The 15,997-nt window shown below is 38.2% G+C and overlaps 1 protein-coding gene across 2 annotated transcripts in view; it reads left to right on the top strand.

Annotated features, from left to right (window-relative positions):
• The window catches only part of LOC149835613 (putative glucose-6-phosphate 1-epimerase), a 31,551-nt gene extending 17,423 nt beyond the window's left edge, over positions 1–14,128 (top strand). For both annotated transcript variants that reach the window (XM_090008632.1, XM_090008633.1), the window contains 3 exons: positions 12,390–12,492; positions 12,572–12,671; positions 13,582–14,128. In XM_090008632.1, the coding sequence (XP_089864758.1) occupies positions 12,390–12,492; positions 12,572–12,671; positions 13,582–13,793 (415 nt within the window). In that variant the 3' untranslated portion in view covers positions 13,794–14,128. The remainder of the gene's footprint in view (positions 1–12,389; positions 12,493–12,571; positions 12,672–13,581) is intronic.
• The last annotated feature ends 1,869 nt before the right edge of the window (positions 14,129–15,997 follow it).

The raw sequence follows: 15,997 nt of genomic DNA, 5'->3' as shown, positions 1-15,997 counted from the left end.
AGACCTTGTGGGATAAGGGTCCATCACCCCATGCCAAATTCTTTGTTTGGGTGTTGATGGCGGGACATGTTAATACTATGGACCACATGCAAAAATGGGGCATTCAGTTTGCTAACCGGTGCTGTCTGTGTGAGCAAGCCCAAGAATCAGCTGATCACATTTTTTGGTCATGTGCCTTCTTCCAATCTCTATTCAAGTCATCTTGGAGTAGCTTCATCGTTCAGCAAGATTGGACTCACTGCCTTAGATTGTTGTTGATTGGCCCTACCTACCTTAAATTCTCCAAAAGATGGCATTGGGCTTGGAGATGCTGGTTGGTTTCAGCTTGGTGGGGAGATTTGGTGAGAACTAAATAGTAGACTCTTCAAGGAAGAGCGAAGTGAAGTTTCAGATGTCTTACATGCCATTCATTCAAATATGTTCTTTGCTGCCTACACATGTATGCCTCAAGATGACGTTACCTAGATGGGACCCTTGTGAAGATATCTCAAAAAATGAGATATAGTGTGCGATAAGCACAACACCACCAATGTGCACAAATGCACAAGAACACTTAGAACAAATGTACACAAAGGTACAATAAAGAAACTCAAATGCACAAAGGCATACAAAATATAAAGAATTTTATTGAGAGGAATGGAGAACAAAAGCTCCAAGAAGTGCATTTTACAAAGGGGGAACTCCCCTATTTATAAGAGGAAAAGGAGCCTTGGAGGGGCTCCACTAGCGGTTGGAGCCCCTCCAACGGTTAGAATTCTAACCGTTGGAGAGGCTCAACAGCTAGTGTTGAGCCCTCCAAGTTGACTTTGAGTCAACAAAAAATAAAGACAAAAAAAAAGGGAAAAGAAAAAAGAAAAATAAGAAAAGTAAAAATACAAAAAGAATTACAACATATTCATAATTATGAATATGCACAAAAGGAAGAAAAATGACTAAAATACCCTTGCGGGTTTTACAAGAAAAAATGGAAACATATATATTTACATATATATATATAAAGATAGATACATATACATATATACATGATGTATATATGTATATGTATCTCTCTTTATATATATATATATATATATATATGTAAATATTTACATAAAGAGAGATACATTTTAACACCCTCCCTCAAACTTAGGGCACAATGACCAAAAGTTTGTTAAGGAGAAAGTTGAATCTTGGAGAGCAAAGCGCCTTGGTGAAGAGATCTGCCAACTGATATTCTGAAGTTACATAAGGAAGATCGATGACTTTTTGTAGATATGCCTCTCGGACATAATGGCAGTCTATCTCAATATGCTTTGTTCGCTCATGAAACGTGTGATTCTTAGCAATATAGATTGCACTCTTATTATCACAACACAACTTTGTGGGTTCTTGAATTGGAATCCCCATGTATTGCAGTAACTGATGAATCCAGACAATCTCTATAGTTGTAGACGCCATGGCTCGATATTCTGCTTCGGTGGATGATAGAGACACCTTCTGTTGTTTCTTACATCTCCATGAGATCATGGATTCACCTAAAAAAATGCAAAAGCCTGTAGTGGAGTGACAATTATTTGGGTCACCTCCCCAATCAGAGTCAGTATATGCAATTAAATTTAACTCAGAAGATGAGGAAAGGAAAACTCCATTGTTTAAAGTTCCCTTTATGTATCTGACAACTCGGAGAACGGCACTCATATGAACGGATATAGGAGCATGCTGAAATTGACTTGCAGTATGCACGGCATGAGAGATGTTCGGCCTTGTGATGCTAAGATACATTAGAGATCCCACAAGTTGCCGGTAGGGGGTAGGATCCTCCAAAGGTTTCCCATCATCGATCTTCATTTTTTATCCCACAATTTCAGGGGTCTCACAGATTTTATCATCAGTAATACCTGATCTGTCAAGAATCTCACAGGAAAATTTAGTTTGAGACAAAAAATAGCCTCTATGAGAGTAGGCTACCTCGATACCAAGAAAGTAAGTCAGATACCCCAGGTCTGACATATCAAACCTTTCTTTTAAAGTGGTTTTAATGTTTCTGATGTCCTTTATGTCACTACCTGTTATCAACATATCATCAACATACAACAGTAAAATCACAATTCCTGCATCAGACTTTTTAACGAACAGAGCAGTGTCAGTGTAGCATGAGGAAAAACCATTTTGAACCATCACATCATTAAATCGATCATACCAAGCCTTAGGGGCTTGTTTTAAACCATAAAGCGCTTTTTGCAAACGAAGGACTTTCCCCTTTGGTACGTTCATACCAGGAGGAGCATCCATGTAGACTTCTTCATTAAGGTCCCCATTTAGAAATGCATTTTTAACATCCATTTGGTAAATATTCCATTTTTTAATAGATGCAATGATGATCAAACACCTTACAGTAACCATTCGTGCAACAGGGGCAAAGGTTTCTTCGTAATCGATGTTGTATTCTTAACTATATCCTTTTGCGACAAGACGGACTTTATATCTTTCGAGAGTGCCATCACTCTTGGTTTTGACTTTAAAAACCCATCTACATCCTATTGTTTTCTTTCCTTCTGGAAGACATTGAAAAACCCACGTTTTGGCTTTGTTGAGGGCTCTAAGTTCGTTGTCCATGGCATCCCTCCATTCTATCATTTCCTTAGCTTCTTTAAAATTTCTGGGTTCTTGATATGAGTGAATGGCACTAAGACATGCCCTATGCTTTGGGGAAAAAGACTCATAAGATATAAATCTAGAAGGATTTTTCCTAGATCTTTCAGTTCTTCGAGAGTTGTTGGAAGATTCAATAAGGTCACTATATTTCTCTATTGCACTTCTAAAAGTGCTTTTATCTCTATGTGTATAGGTAATTGGTTCATTTATCATTTCTTCTTCATCATGAATGGTTTGAGGAATACTTTCACTTATATCCTCATTCTCATTTAATTCATCATCGCTAAAAAAATCTTCATTTCTAAATAATAGTTCAAACAAAAAAGAATAATCGGCATTATCTTCATGAGTTTTGTGTTCTTCAAAACCACTTATGTTTTCTAAAAAGGTTACATTTCTTGAAACATATAGTTTATCATTCTTAATATCACAACACCTAAAACCTTTTTGGGTTTCCGAATATCCTAAGAACGCACAAGGAATAAAAAGGTTGGGTGGATGAAATGGAAAAGTGCTACTGGAGTGCTGTGCGATCGTAGAATGCCATTGCGGTTGAAGGGAAAGTTTTATAGGACGACTATTAGACCCGCTTTACTATATGGTACGGAATGTTGGGCTGCCAAGAGACATCATATTCAAAAAATGAGTGTAGCTGAGATGCGGATGCTTAGATGGATGTGTGGAAATACAATAAAAGATAAGATTCGGAACGAAGAGATACGTAAGAAGGTAGGTGTTGCACCCATTGAAAATAAGATGCGAGAGAATCGTTTACGGTGGTTTGGACATATTCGGCGAAGGCCTAATGATGCTCCAGTTAGAAGGTTGGAGAAATGGGAAAATATATTAGTTAAAAGAGGTCGGGGTAGGCCTAGGAAGACTTGGATGGAGATGATAGGAAAGGATATGAATGCTTTGAACCTCACCGAGGACATGGCGTTGGATAGAAATGATTGGAGGAAAAGGATTCATGTGGAAGACCCAAAATGAATTTCTTTTTTGGTTCATATCGCTGACCCCAATTGTTTTGGGATGAAGGCGTAGTTGTTGTTGTTGTTGTTGTTGTTGTTGTTGTTGCACAAGGAATAACTTTGGGAGATAATTTATCATTCTTATCGGTGAGAACAAAACATTTACAACCAAAAATTCTTAACCTATTGTAATCGGGTTCTTTTTTATACAAGATTTCATATGGATATATTTGATTCAAGTTTTTTTATGGAAGTCGGTTGATGAGATAAACCGATGCAAGAGCCGCTTCCACCCAAAATCTTTTTGGAATTTTTAGAGAAATTAGCAAAGTTCTTGTAGTTTCAATTATGTGTCTATGTTTTCGTTCGGCCAACCCATTTTGTTGAGGAGTTTTGGGACAAGACCTTTGATGAAAAATCCCATTACTTTCAATATAACTTTTGAAATCATTTGAGAGATATTCTCCCCCGGAATCGGTTCTAAGAATTTGTAATTTACTATTGAATTGATTTTGTATTAACATGTGAAAAACCTTAAAAGTAGAGAAAACCTCATGTTTATGTTTGAGGAAGTATATCCAACTATACCTTGAGAAATCATCCACATAAATAACATAATACGAAAAACCTCCCTTAGACACAACGGGTGCCGGTCCCCAAACATCCGAATGCACAATTTCGAAAGGCTTAGTTGAAAACATAGTTCTTTGTCCAAAAGGTAAGCTTCTCATTTTACCAAGAATACAATCATTACAATTGAAATTGTCTTTACATAAGGTTTTAGCAAAATGTAAATACGAAAGCTTGACAATATTTGGATGCCCAAGGCGTTTATGCCAAACATTTATATCCTTATGTTGGGCAACATTACAAAAAGAGGTTTTTGGAATTTGAAGAAATTCCATGAGATAAAGATCTCCCTTCCTAGAGCCTTCCCCAATCAACTTCCCGGACCGGCGATCCTATATCCAACATTTATTTGATGAGAATTTGATATCACACCCATGATCCGATAGTTGAGAGACGGAAAGCAAATTCAAATTTAGTTTTGGTATAAATCTAACTTTTGGAATAAAAAAACCTTGTCTTTCAAAATCACCAATTCCTTTTATTTTAAGAGAAGCCCCATCCGCGGTGGAGACAAAAGAGGGTGACAAATTTTTTGAGTATTTAGAAAGTGAAAAAACATTTGGAGTCATATGAAAGGATGCACCCGAGTCTAAGAGCCAAAGAGTCTTACTGGGAGGAGAGAAGGTGGTTATGGCGGCTCCGAAAACGGATCCCTTGAGGAGTGGTTGAAGAGATTCCATGATTTGATTGAGAGACAAAGTAGCATGATTGGAAGTAGAAGGACCTTCCTCCTTGGTTGATTGGAAAGTAGTAGACATAGCCACCATCTTCTTCCATTTAGGGCATACCGGTTTAATGTGACCCGGTTCTTTGCAAAAATGGCATATGATCTTACTATAATCTCTTCTTCCATAATACCCACCATTTTCTCTTCCTCCTTGTTTTTTGTTAAAATGAGGGGGTTTATAGGTTTTAACATTATTCCTCGGTCTTGAGACGGCATAAGCACCCTCATCTTCATCTTTAGAGGGAACGGCCAACACACTTAGATTGGTTTTATTCATTCCCAATCTAGTTTCTTCTCCACTTAATTTGGTAAGCACATCTTCCAAAGGAGGGGAAGAGAAGGAAGATAAGAGAGAGGATTTAGTTTGTTCAAACTCGGGTCGAAGCCCATTTAAAAAGTTAAAGAAATGATTATCTTCTAATTGTTTGGCCCTCAATTCAATAGCCTCACCACTCCATTTAGGTTCTTGGAGGGCAAGCTCATGCCAAATAGTGGATAACTCGGCGAAATACTCTCTAACGGACATTTCTCCTTGTTGAAAGGTTAAAGCCTTCTTTTGGAGATAGTATTTATGGGACAAATCTCTTGAAGTATACATTCTTTCAAGATATTCCCATACTTGATATGCCTTTTTGAACTTTAGAATGTTGGCATTAATTTTGGTCTCAACCGAAGAGAAGAACCATGAGAGTATTTTGTAATTTTTCATTTCCCACTCTTCATGCTTCTTATTGTAATCTTCAAAAGCCTTTTCTCTTTTTTCTCCCTCAAGAACCTTGATCTCCCCTCTCTCAAGGGTAGTAATTTTTTGTTCGGGTTCGGGAATAGTTCCTTGAACATATCCCCAAAGACCCTTACCTTTTATATGGGCCTCCATATTCCCGGCCCATACATGATAATTCGTTTCATTCAATTTGAAGCCAAGAGAGAAGTGAGAATCCTTTTCGCCCATTAGAGAGGATACAAAGAGAAATAAATGCGTATCACAATGCGAAATGAGTCCCTTCTTGATGTAGGAAGCTTCTAAAATATAGAATGAAGAGCCGAGTCTTCACTCCAACCACCACAACTTAATGACACGCTTTACGAGGTACTCCAACGAAGAGAGAAAAAAGCACGATCTTCTTTTCCTTTAAGCCTAGCTCTGATACCATATGAAGATATCTCAAAAAATGAGATAAAGTGTGCGATAAGCACAACACCACCAATGTGCACAAATGCACAAGAACACTTAGAACAAATGTACACAAAGGTACAATAAAGAAACTCAAATGCATAAAGGCATACAAAATATAAAGAATTTTATTGAGAGGAATGGAGAACAAAAGCTCCAAGAAGTGCATTTTACAAAGGGGGAACTCCCCTATTTATAAGAGGAAAAGGAGCCTTGGAGGGGCTCCAATTCTAACCGTTGGAGAGGCTCAACAGCTAGTGTTGAGCCCTCCAAGTTGACTTTGAGTCAACAAAAAATAAAGACAAAAAAAAAGGGAAAAGAAAAAAGAAAAAGAAGAAAAGTAAAAATATAAAAAGAATTACAACATATTCATAATTATGAATATGCGCAAAAGGAAGAGAAATGACTAAAATACCTTTGCGGGTTTTACAAGAAAAAAAGGAAACATATATATATATTTACATATATATATAAAGATAGATACATATACATATATACATGATGTATATATGTATATGTATCTCTCTTTATATATATATATATATGTAAATATTTACATAAAGAGAGATACATTTTAACAACCCTCACTTCTGGGGTCGTTTTTTAAGTTGTCATCAACTGCCAATCAACACATGTAGATTCTTTTTACATCCGATGAATGCTCTTCGTCGTCCCATATTTTCCTTAATAATATTCTTTCCTTTCTCTCAAAAAAGAGATAGGTCATATTACATGTCCAAACTATTTTAAATGACATTCTTTAATTTTTTTTCTCTGATAACTGGCAATGTTCCTAAATGTTTCTCATTTCTAATCTTATCTTTTTTCATAACTCCATATATTGATCTTAACGTACAGAGGTCTTTGAATTTGACTCACTTGCCGCTTTTTTGTTATCCGATGCAACACCATATAAGAATGCCAGCCTTATAGCGGTCTTGTAAAATCATTCATTCACTCGTTTATTACATAACATCCACTAGTTTATCACTACTTTATTTAGTCAGCACGCTACTATTGATAATGTCTTCAAATCCATCATTTTGTTATCATTTATCTTAAGTACTGAAACTTTGATATTTTGAGTTGTGAGATCATGTAATTTATGGCATTTTCTCACTAACTTCCTGCTTCCTTACTAAACTTGCATTATATATTTTATCTTTTATTCTACTAATTCTTAAACCATTTTTCTTCAGTGTGCTCCTCCAAAGTGTTAACTCTCTCTCTCTCTCTCTCTCTCTCTCTCTCTCTCTCTCTCTCTCTCTCTCTCTCTCTCTCTCTCTTCGTGCATACATACATACACGTACATATATGCATACATACGTAGTTTATATGCGGCATTCAACACAGTGCATTGGTTCCATAAACTCCAAAAAACTGTCTGTATTTTTATCTACATGCAATTTTCAATTTCACTGAAAATGAATACTTATATGTGAGGCTTATGCATTCTCCTTTTTTTTCTTGGACTCTCATGTGCCTTGAGGCACCATTGGGAGTTTCTGCAATCCAAATGAAATTTTTTATGAGCCTGGTATGATTAATGAACTGACTGCCTAACAGAGGGTCTACTTTGTTAATTTAGCTTGATGGGTTCATCAAGTTTAAGATATATAAAATCTCTCTCTCTCTCTCTCTGTCTGTTTATATATATATATATATATATATATATAGTAATGCTCCGGTGCTCCGGGAGTACCTGCTCCCACATACTAGAAATCATGGTTGTAGGTTGTATCTTCTCAATTAAACCTTATGGATGTATGGATGTACTCAACATAGTTTATTTGATAAGAATCATGATGTGGATAATGTTTTTTGGACATAAAAGTAGGATTTTTTAAGTTATGAATTTTTGATACATTGTGAGCCATTGATTTGTAAAGGTCATAGAAAACATGCATATATGATATAATCGAATGATCCAAAACTTGTTTTCTACTAAATAATGCTTATAGATCATATCTATTGGGTCTGATCAACTAAAAAAGTTTAAGAAATTTGACAATCGAAAGCTTCTATTAGGTGGGAGTAGGTACTCCGGGAGCACCCTATCATTACTACTATATATATATATATATATATATATGGGCAATTATATGCTGGTACGGTAATACATTGGTACCAATCTTATAGCCATTGGATCTTTTATGATCAATGGCTGTTGGAGTCCAAAAACAAGCGGTTGTCTAATGTGGCAAGTTCCTATGTCACAGGGATTCGGCAAGACAGGTGCCGCACCCGCGTTGACGCGACGCGATGCCGGTGCGCGTGCGGCACCGGGTGCGGTCAACCCGACCCTGGGTGTCATTTTGGTCCAATTTTTTGATTTTTTTTTTTAATTTTGCCTTGTGAAATGGGCTGTGGAGTTTTAAAAAAAAAATCTGCTGACAGCTGACCGCGCAGCGGGACCCGCCCCTTGCTGGATTTTGATTTTGATTTTGGCCTTCATAGCTTTGGTCTCTTTAGAGTCGCCTATTCCCTGATGAGGACTTCCAGATTCTTCACCTCTCCCCACCCCTTGCTGGATCCCTGCAGGTAGTGATGAGAGAATGAAAGGACGGAACAACCTATGCCTGCTTGCTGCTGCTGCTCTTGTTTTATAAAGGGGGCACTTATGTCCACAACATCTGACGAGCTTTGTTGGCATCCCATGCTATTCCTGCCTCCAAACAATGAATTCACAGCGTTGGTTAACTTGGAAATGATGATCCATCTTCCTCAAAAATTAAAATCAAAATTCAAGAGCCTTTTGAAGTCTTTATCCTTCAACCATCCAGATCTTTCTTCGTCAAGGATTTTCTCTCTCCATAATAAATGATAATGGTGGTGGTAGCCTTGGTGGCTATTAGTATTCACTTTTCTCTTGACGAGATGGGTGCTCTAGCCGTAGCCTGGTGTAGACTTCTCTTTTCCACATGTCAAATCCAATAAATTTCTTTTAGCTGTCATCCAAAGTCCAGACTGGAGATCTGTGTGCAACTGTATATAAAATGAAATTTGAAGAACCCTAGGCAATGACGGTGGAGCCGTAGGCCTCGTGAAGACTCTCTCTCCAACAAACCACATCAAACCTTTCGCTTATATTTTGTTTCGTGAAGACCAGGGAGTTTCAAACATGATTGAATCATGACAGTCAGCAGAATGCAGCAGGCTGGGTCGATCAGATTGCCAATCCTTTCGGTTCATCAATTTTGTCCCGTTGCGCCAAAGTACACAACAAGCAGAACATGGGTAACAAGTCTTCAAACAAATACACCAGCAAAAAAAAATTGGTTATAAGTCATATATATATATATATATATATATATATATATATATATATATATATATATATATATATATATATATATATATATATATATATTTGCCGCACCCCCGCACCTGGGTTTTTTGGAAGTGCCGCATCCTCGCACCCGCACCCATGTGACATAGGTGTCAGCCACTTTATTGAAGTGATCTGGTTCATGCATAATAAAGAAATGTGAGCTGGCTCACTTCAAGCTGGATCTTTTATGATCCAACGACTGTTGAAGTCCAAAAACAAGTGGTTGTCTAACGTGGCAACCACTTTATTGAAGTGATCTGGCTCGTGCATAATAAAGGAACCCTCCTCATCCCTTGTCACTATTCAAGAGAAAGAGAGAGAGAGGCGTCTTTTAGTGTTCCTCTGTTCCCCAAAAAGAAACCATGTGCTGAAAGAATCTGACAACAGGATGAAGGTCTCATGGTCAACTGTAATGTGGAAATGGCAAGTTACCCAAATGCCCAAACTGCAAGTCCTAAAGTTTTGTATATTTCTTTATGCTGCCACAAGGTAGTGGTTTTTTTCTATCTAAATTCTACACACGATTTCTTTTGGAGCCCCACTTAGAAGTTCTTTCTATATACAATAAGAGAAAGACAATAATTTATGGAGAATGAATGAGAGGCATTTGGGTAACTTGACTACATTGTTCCTTTTTGGAGAACGAAGGATAGGAGTACTAAAGACGCCCCTCTCTCTCCCTCTCTCAAATAGTGACAGGATTAGCCAGCTTGAAGTGAGCTGGCTCACATTCCTTCATTATGCATGGGCCAACTCACTTCTACACATGATTTCACTTCCTGCTTCTTATACATTTTACACTTCTTGTTTCTGCACTTTAAAAAATTTAGGAAGCGGGGAAGCGTGGGACCACTTAGAAGAAAATTACGAACCATCTCGGAAGCGACCTAGGAAGCGAACCGGAAGCGAGGGGGAAGCAAAAAAAAAAAAATGAAAAAATGGGGAAGCGTGGGGGAAGTGCGCTTCCCATAAATGGGAAGTGTGTTTCCCTTAAAAGGGAAGCGTGCTTCCCAAAAAAGGGGGACGCTTCCCCACGCATTTCGGAAGCGCGACGTTTCGCGCTTCCCCTTTTACCTAGGCGCTTTCAGTAACTTTGGAAAATACAACCTACAACTATAATTTCTAGTATGTAGGAGTAGGTGCTCCCGGAGAACCGTAGCATTACTCTCTCTCTCTCTCTCTCTCTCTCTCTCTCTATATATATATATATATATATATATATATATATAGAGAGAGAGAGAGAGAGAGAGGAGTAGGTGCCTATCAAAGTTAGGAGACTACTGCAAGCGAATGAGGTTTTTGGGGTGTTTTTCACAAATGTGACGTTGCAGATGCTTTCGTCATGGTCGATTTGCTAGGAAACGACACTTGAATCGTGTTTTTTCGATGAAAAAACATGAATTTTTCAGCTTGAATATTTATGAAAATTGTAGACCATCGACTTTCAAACCTTATAAAAGTCTACACACATGTCGGTATCGGACAATCCAGGAGTCCATTCCTATAAAATCAAGCATATAGAAGACATCTGTATGGTCATGTGAGAAAAACATGAAAAGAACCCTTCAGAAGCCTGGTCAGCTGGCAGTAGGCATGCCTCAGAGGAGGCAGCTACCCCCCCTCTCTCTCTCTCTCTCTCTATATATATATATATATATATATATATATATATATATGGGTAGGTGTTAAATGAAATATGCTAAATGATACATGCTAAATGGGTTTTTCTGCTTTTCCGCTGTTTTTTGTGCAATTCCGACCCCATAAATGTGTTGGGCATGGGTGATTTACGAGGAATCCACACCTGGATCATGTGTTTTCGATGAAAAATGATATTTGGAGCTTCAAAAATTTACAAAGATTTTGGACTGTTGATTTTTTGAAGCATATAAAAACCCATCCATGTGTCGGAATCGAACACTTCAAGAGCTGATCCTTATAAAATCAAGTACATAGATCACATCTGTACGGTCAGAATTTAAAAACAAAACGAAAAAACCTGAAAAATCCATTTAGCACATATCATTTAGCACCTATTCATTACTATATATATACCTATTGCAGCCTGTGGGGCTTTTGAAGTGTTCTTTTCTATGTTTTTCTCGAATCTAACTGTGCAGATGTGTTCTGCGTGCTTGATTTTATAGGAATCGACTCTTGCATCGTCCAATTCCGGTGTCAATTTTTTATAAATATCATAAATATACAAGGCTTTAAAAACAATGTTTTTTATTGAAAAAACATGATCCAAATGTTTGCCTAGAAAATTGACCATGTTGAACGCATCTGTGGGGTCAGATTTGTGGAAAACAACCTAGAAACCCCCTGCTCGCTCGCAGTAGGCACAAAACGCGGCAGGAAGCTACCCTCTACTCTCTCTGTCTCTATATATATATGTGTGTGTGTGTGTGTGTGTGTGTGTTGGGTCGGGGGGGGTTACATATCTAACAGTAGTTAATGTGTAGAGCGGTTGGTGTGAGTTCATGGATATCATAGAAGAGGTTAGGTGTTGGCCATGTTTTATAATGCACAAGATGTTTATGATGAAGTTCTTGTAATGGATTGATCTTAAGTTAACAGCTAGCTCATCGAGAGACAGCCCATGCTTGAGCTGGCCATTAAGCCTGAAGGACAGCTTTGCCCTTTCCCTCTCTTTGCCTATGTGCGTGTGTTGTTACTTGGTGATATTAAATTTATCTTTATTTTGCACAGGGAGTCATTAGACACCATTTTGAAAACTGTTTAACCCTTTAAGCTGCTGCCGATTGTGCTCACTTTATTTGGTACTCTTTGGATGTGAGCTTTCTGAATCTTCTTTGAACAATACAAAATGATGCCCTAAGTGAGTGAACTTTCTGGTTCTTTTGCTAGTTAACTATCCAATGTGTTTTCATGCATTTGTTTATTTCCTTTTTTTTCCAGTGAGGTGCGGATAGAAGGGTTAGAGACTCTGGACTACTTAGACAGCTTGCAAAACAAGGATCGATTCACAGAACAAGGAGATGCAATTACTTTTGAATCTGAAGTGAGTTTTACAAAAAATGCCTTTTCTTTGTTTTTATTCTATATCCAATCAGAAACTTGAATTCTTTTTTATATTTAAGGTGGATAGAATTTACATTAGTACACCAACAAAAATTGCAATTCTGGACCATGAGAAAAAGAGGACATTTGTCCTGAGAAAGGATGGACTTCCAGATGCTGGTAAGTTTGATCTTGCACACTTTTTTTTGTCTCCTGAACATCTGTTTTAGTGGAGTTGCATCTTTTATAGAAGTCTTTCAGTGTGAAACTAAGTTATGACTCATGCTTTTCTTTTGTTAGATCGGTTTCTGTACACGTTCACTTTTAGTTGTCTCGCCAAGTTCTTAGTCATTGCATGATCCATTTACCTTTGAGTCTTGCTTGCGTGATGAAGATTGATGTTGATAGATTTTTTGAAATCATGAAATATGATTTGACAATCGATTGCCTTCAGATGAGCAAACTGAAAAGTAACAAACTAATGATACTACTGAAATGGTTTCTTGCATTGAACATTACAATGATTGTTACATTGGATGTTGCTATCCTATTGACTGTAACTGGTATATAGTCTATTTTGGCATTTATTATGGTTAAAACCAGGAAATCCTCTAAGATTTGCAGGTGTAATGAATGATAAGTTCATTACTAACTGGTATTCACCACCCAAAAAAAGAACCACTGCCATGAGCAACTTGCACCAATTGCAACTTGTTCAACAACCTTTCCAAGTCAATCAAGTTTGCTGCTTAATTGACATACTAGATTGTAGGGTTGACCTTTTTTGAATGATGCTTTTACTGATTGGCACAACCAATTGCCTGCAATTTTCTTTTTGACTAATGCACATGGCCTGCCTGCTCTAAGAGCTCTGGCTCTTTGATAAGTCGAGAGTGTGATGGACTTATGCAACCTGCCTACCTCAGTGTAACCCGTCTTGGTTCAGGCAGATAGAATTGAGACACCCAAGTTGATACCAAGGTGTTGGGCATGCCAAAACTCGACTGTATTGAACCCCCAGTTGGGTGGGCCTATGATTCCAAATCTGGTTCTGATGTCTCATGCGTAGCTCCCTTTGGGTTTTCTGCAGTTGTGTGGAATCCTTGGGATCGAAAAGCAAAAGCGATGCCAGACTTTGGAGATGAAGAGTACAAACACATGTTATGTGTGGAGGCAGCAGCTGTTGAGAAGTGTATCACTCTGAAGCCTGGAGAGGAATGGAAAGGACGGCAGGAGCTATCTGCTGTTCCCTCGAGCTACTGTAGTGGGCAACTGGATCCCCAAAGGGTTCTCCAAGGATGAATAGTTCAAGAACGGTCGTATCCTGTACAGGTATCTGTGGAAGCACTCTTTGATTCTGGATTTTATTTCCTGTGTAAGCTTTTGATCTGGTGGACCGAAGAAACAGGATCTAGTCTGCAGTTATTGCTTGTGTGCAGCGAGCCCCTGAAGTGGCTTCTACCCTTTTGCTTTAGAGTAGTGAATTCACAATATCAGCTTCTGCCAAATAAATGCAAGTTTTTTGAGAAATTTGTTACTTGTCGAGTTTGGACCTTTGGAACAGTACCTTGCCCTCATGAAATACGTTTCCATGCTTTGCCTGCACATATATTGCATAATCATGTGTTCATGGTGCACCATGCACGGGCTTGTGATTCTTTTGTGCATATGCTCGTGTATGTATGTTGCACTTGTATTCCTTGTCGCCACGCACGTGCATGGAAGACAACAAAAGGTCATGTGCTCATGTATGTATGTTGCGCTCGTGTATGTATGATGCATTGGCTTGCTTTTATAAATCACTAATGTTGGTTCTTCCATTAGATTAATCTTTGTTTAATGTTTTGACATGGTAATCTGTCCATCTTTTGGAGCACATCTGTCCATTTTTTGGTATGTAGTCTTTGATGACAGGTGGACTTTAGATTTTGGCGTGTCATTGTTCTAGTATACTGAACCCATTACTTTGGGTCTGAGTTTGCAGATATCATTTTTCGTTTTTATCTGAACCCAATACTTTTGAGGTTTAGGGTTTCTTTGTTTGGATACCCAGACTCCTGATGGCCTGGGTTCGGAAGCATCTATCTTTCCTTTGGGATCTAGTTTAATGCAAGAGTGAATAATCGATGCCATATAGTGAGACAGATGGACAAGTGCACATTCCATGTTAGGAACCTTGAATTCGCCGGTCAAATTTGGAGTCGAGAACGCTGGACTTCATGAATTTGGCGATATTGTTTAGGCACAAGATTTCGAACTTAAGGTTCCCTTTTCTAAGATATCCCCTGACAAACACGACGAGTGTAATGTGGTCCTCTGTTTTTGATAAACAAGCTGGGATTAGTCCGATCCCTAGCAGTACATGTCAGTAATAATAGATCCTGGTTTGCCACTTTGATGGCCCATCGTACCGAATACTAGATTGTCCAGGAACGCTCATTTTTGCTAATTTACGGGCCACTAGGTTGCATATAGTTTTGGAGGCATCTCACAGCCGATCTGCAAAATCCTGAGCATGTTAGATCATAGAATGGTCTCATTGTCAATTCCTGATGACTCTACTGTAACCTGATGAATAGTCCTCTTGGTGGTTATAGATTGCATAACTTCTGCTTTTCACATTTTATGCTAGTCTAAGTTGAATCTTCTGACCAAAGGGGCTCAATTTGTCTGGTATGAGCAGTTAGTGCACGCCACCTTGTGTTGGGACGTTTCAGGTTCAATACCCAGTGGTATAGTTGTCTAACTGGTAGGGGTCTGCCTAACCCCAGCTTGCCTAGGACCTCTACTCGTTGGTGACTTAGGGCGCGTTTGATTGTTTGGGGGAAATTTCCCCCCTTTTGAAGTGGGGCCCATGCCTCTATCAAATACTATAATAGTTCTCCCTGAAAATCGGGGAGAACTTCCTCTAAAAAACAGGGGGGAAATCAGGGATTTGAGTTTTTTTTTTAATTAAGGCCCTGTATATGTGTTTTTTAATTCTAACTTTTTTTTTTCATTTTTTCACATCAAACACATGAAAAATCCTTCCATATGTTTTTTTTTCAACATCATCAAACACGAGAAATTCTTACAGTGACAAAAACTTCAAGAAGTTTTTGAAGAAATTCCCCCCAGAAATCAAACACACCCTTTATTTTTGGCGTGAAGTGAACCTCTTTCTTAGTAGCGGGATCCGGAGAAAGGATGGGAAAGACGATTTCACTATATTTCTGACCACCAACAGGGCTTACCACAAGAATAATTTTTTTATTAGGACAATAACTCTGAAAAGACAGATTTCCCATCCTTTCTTTCATCTCGAGAGAAATACGATGAGGGAGAGCTAATTCAAATCCTTAGGGTAAAATGAGAACAACCCCTACATTCAAACCTCCCTTTTTACCATTAGCAAGAACCTGTTTCAGTTGCATATAGTAGGGGATTCTAACAACTGCCTCAAATACAGTATAAGGAAGCGAAGCTTGCGGAACCTCAATATCCACGGGCTTGCTTATATATATATA

The sequence above is a fragment of the Nuphar pumila genome, chromosome 6 (assembly GCF_984573655.1).
Source record: "Nuphar pumila chromosome 6, dmNupPumi1.hap1.1, whole genome shotgun sequence".
NCBI classification, from domain to species: domain Eukaryota; kingdom Viridiplantae; phylum Streptophyta; class Magnoliopsida; order Nymphaeales; family Nymphaeaceae; genus Nuphar; species Nuphar pumila.
Note: the sequence above shows the minus strand (reverse complement) of the source record. Positions and strands in the feature narration are given on the sequence as shown.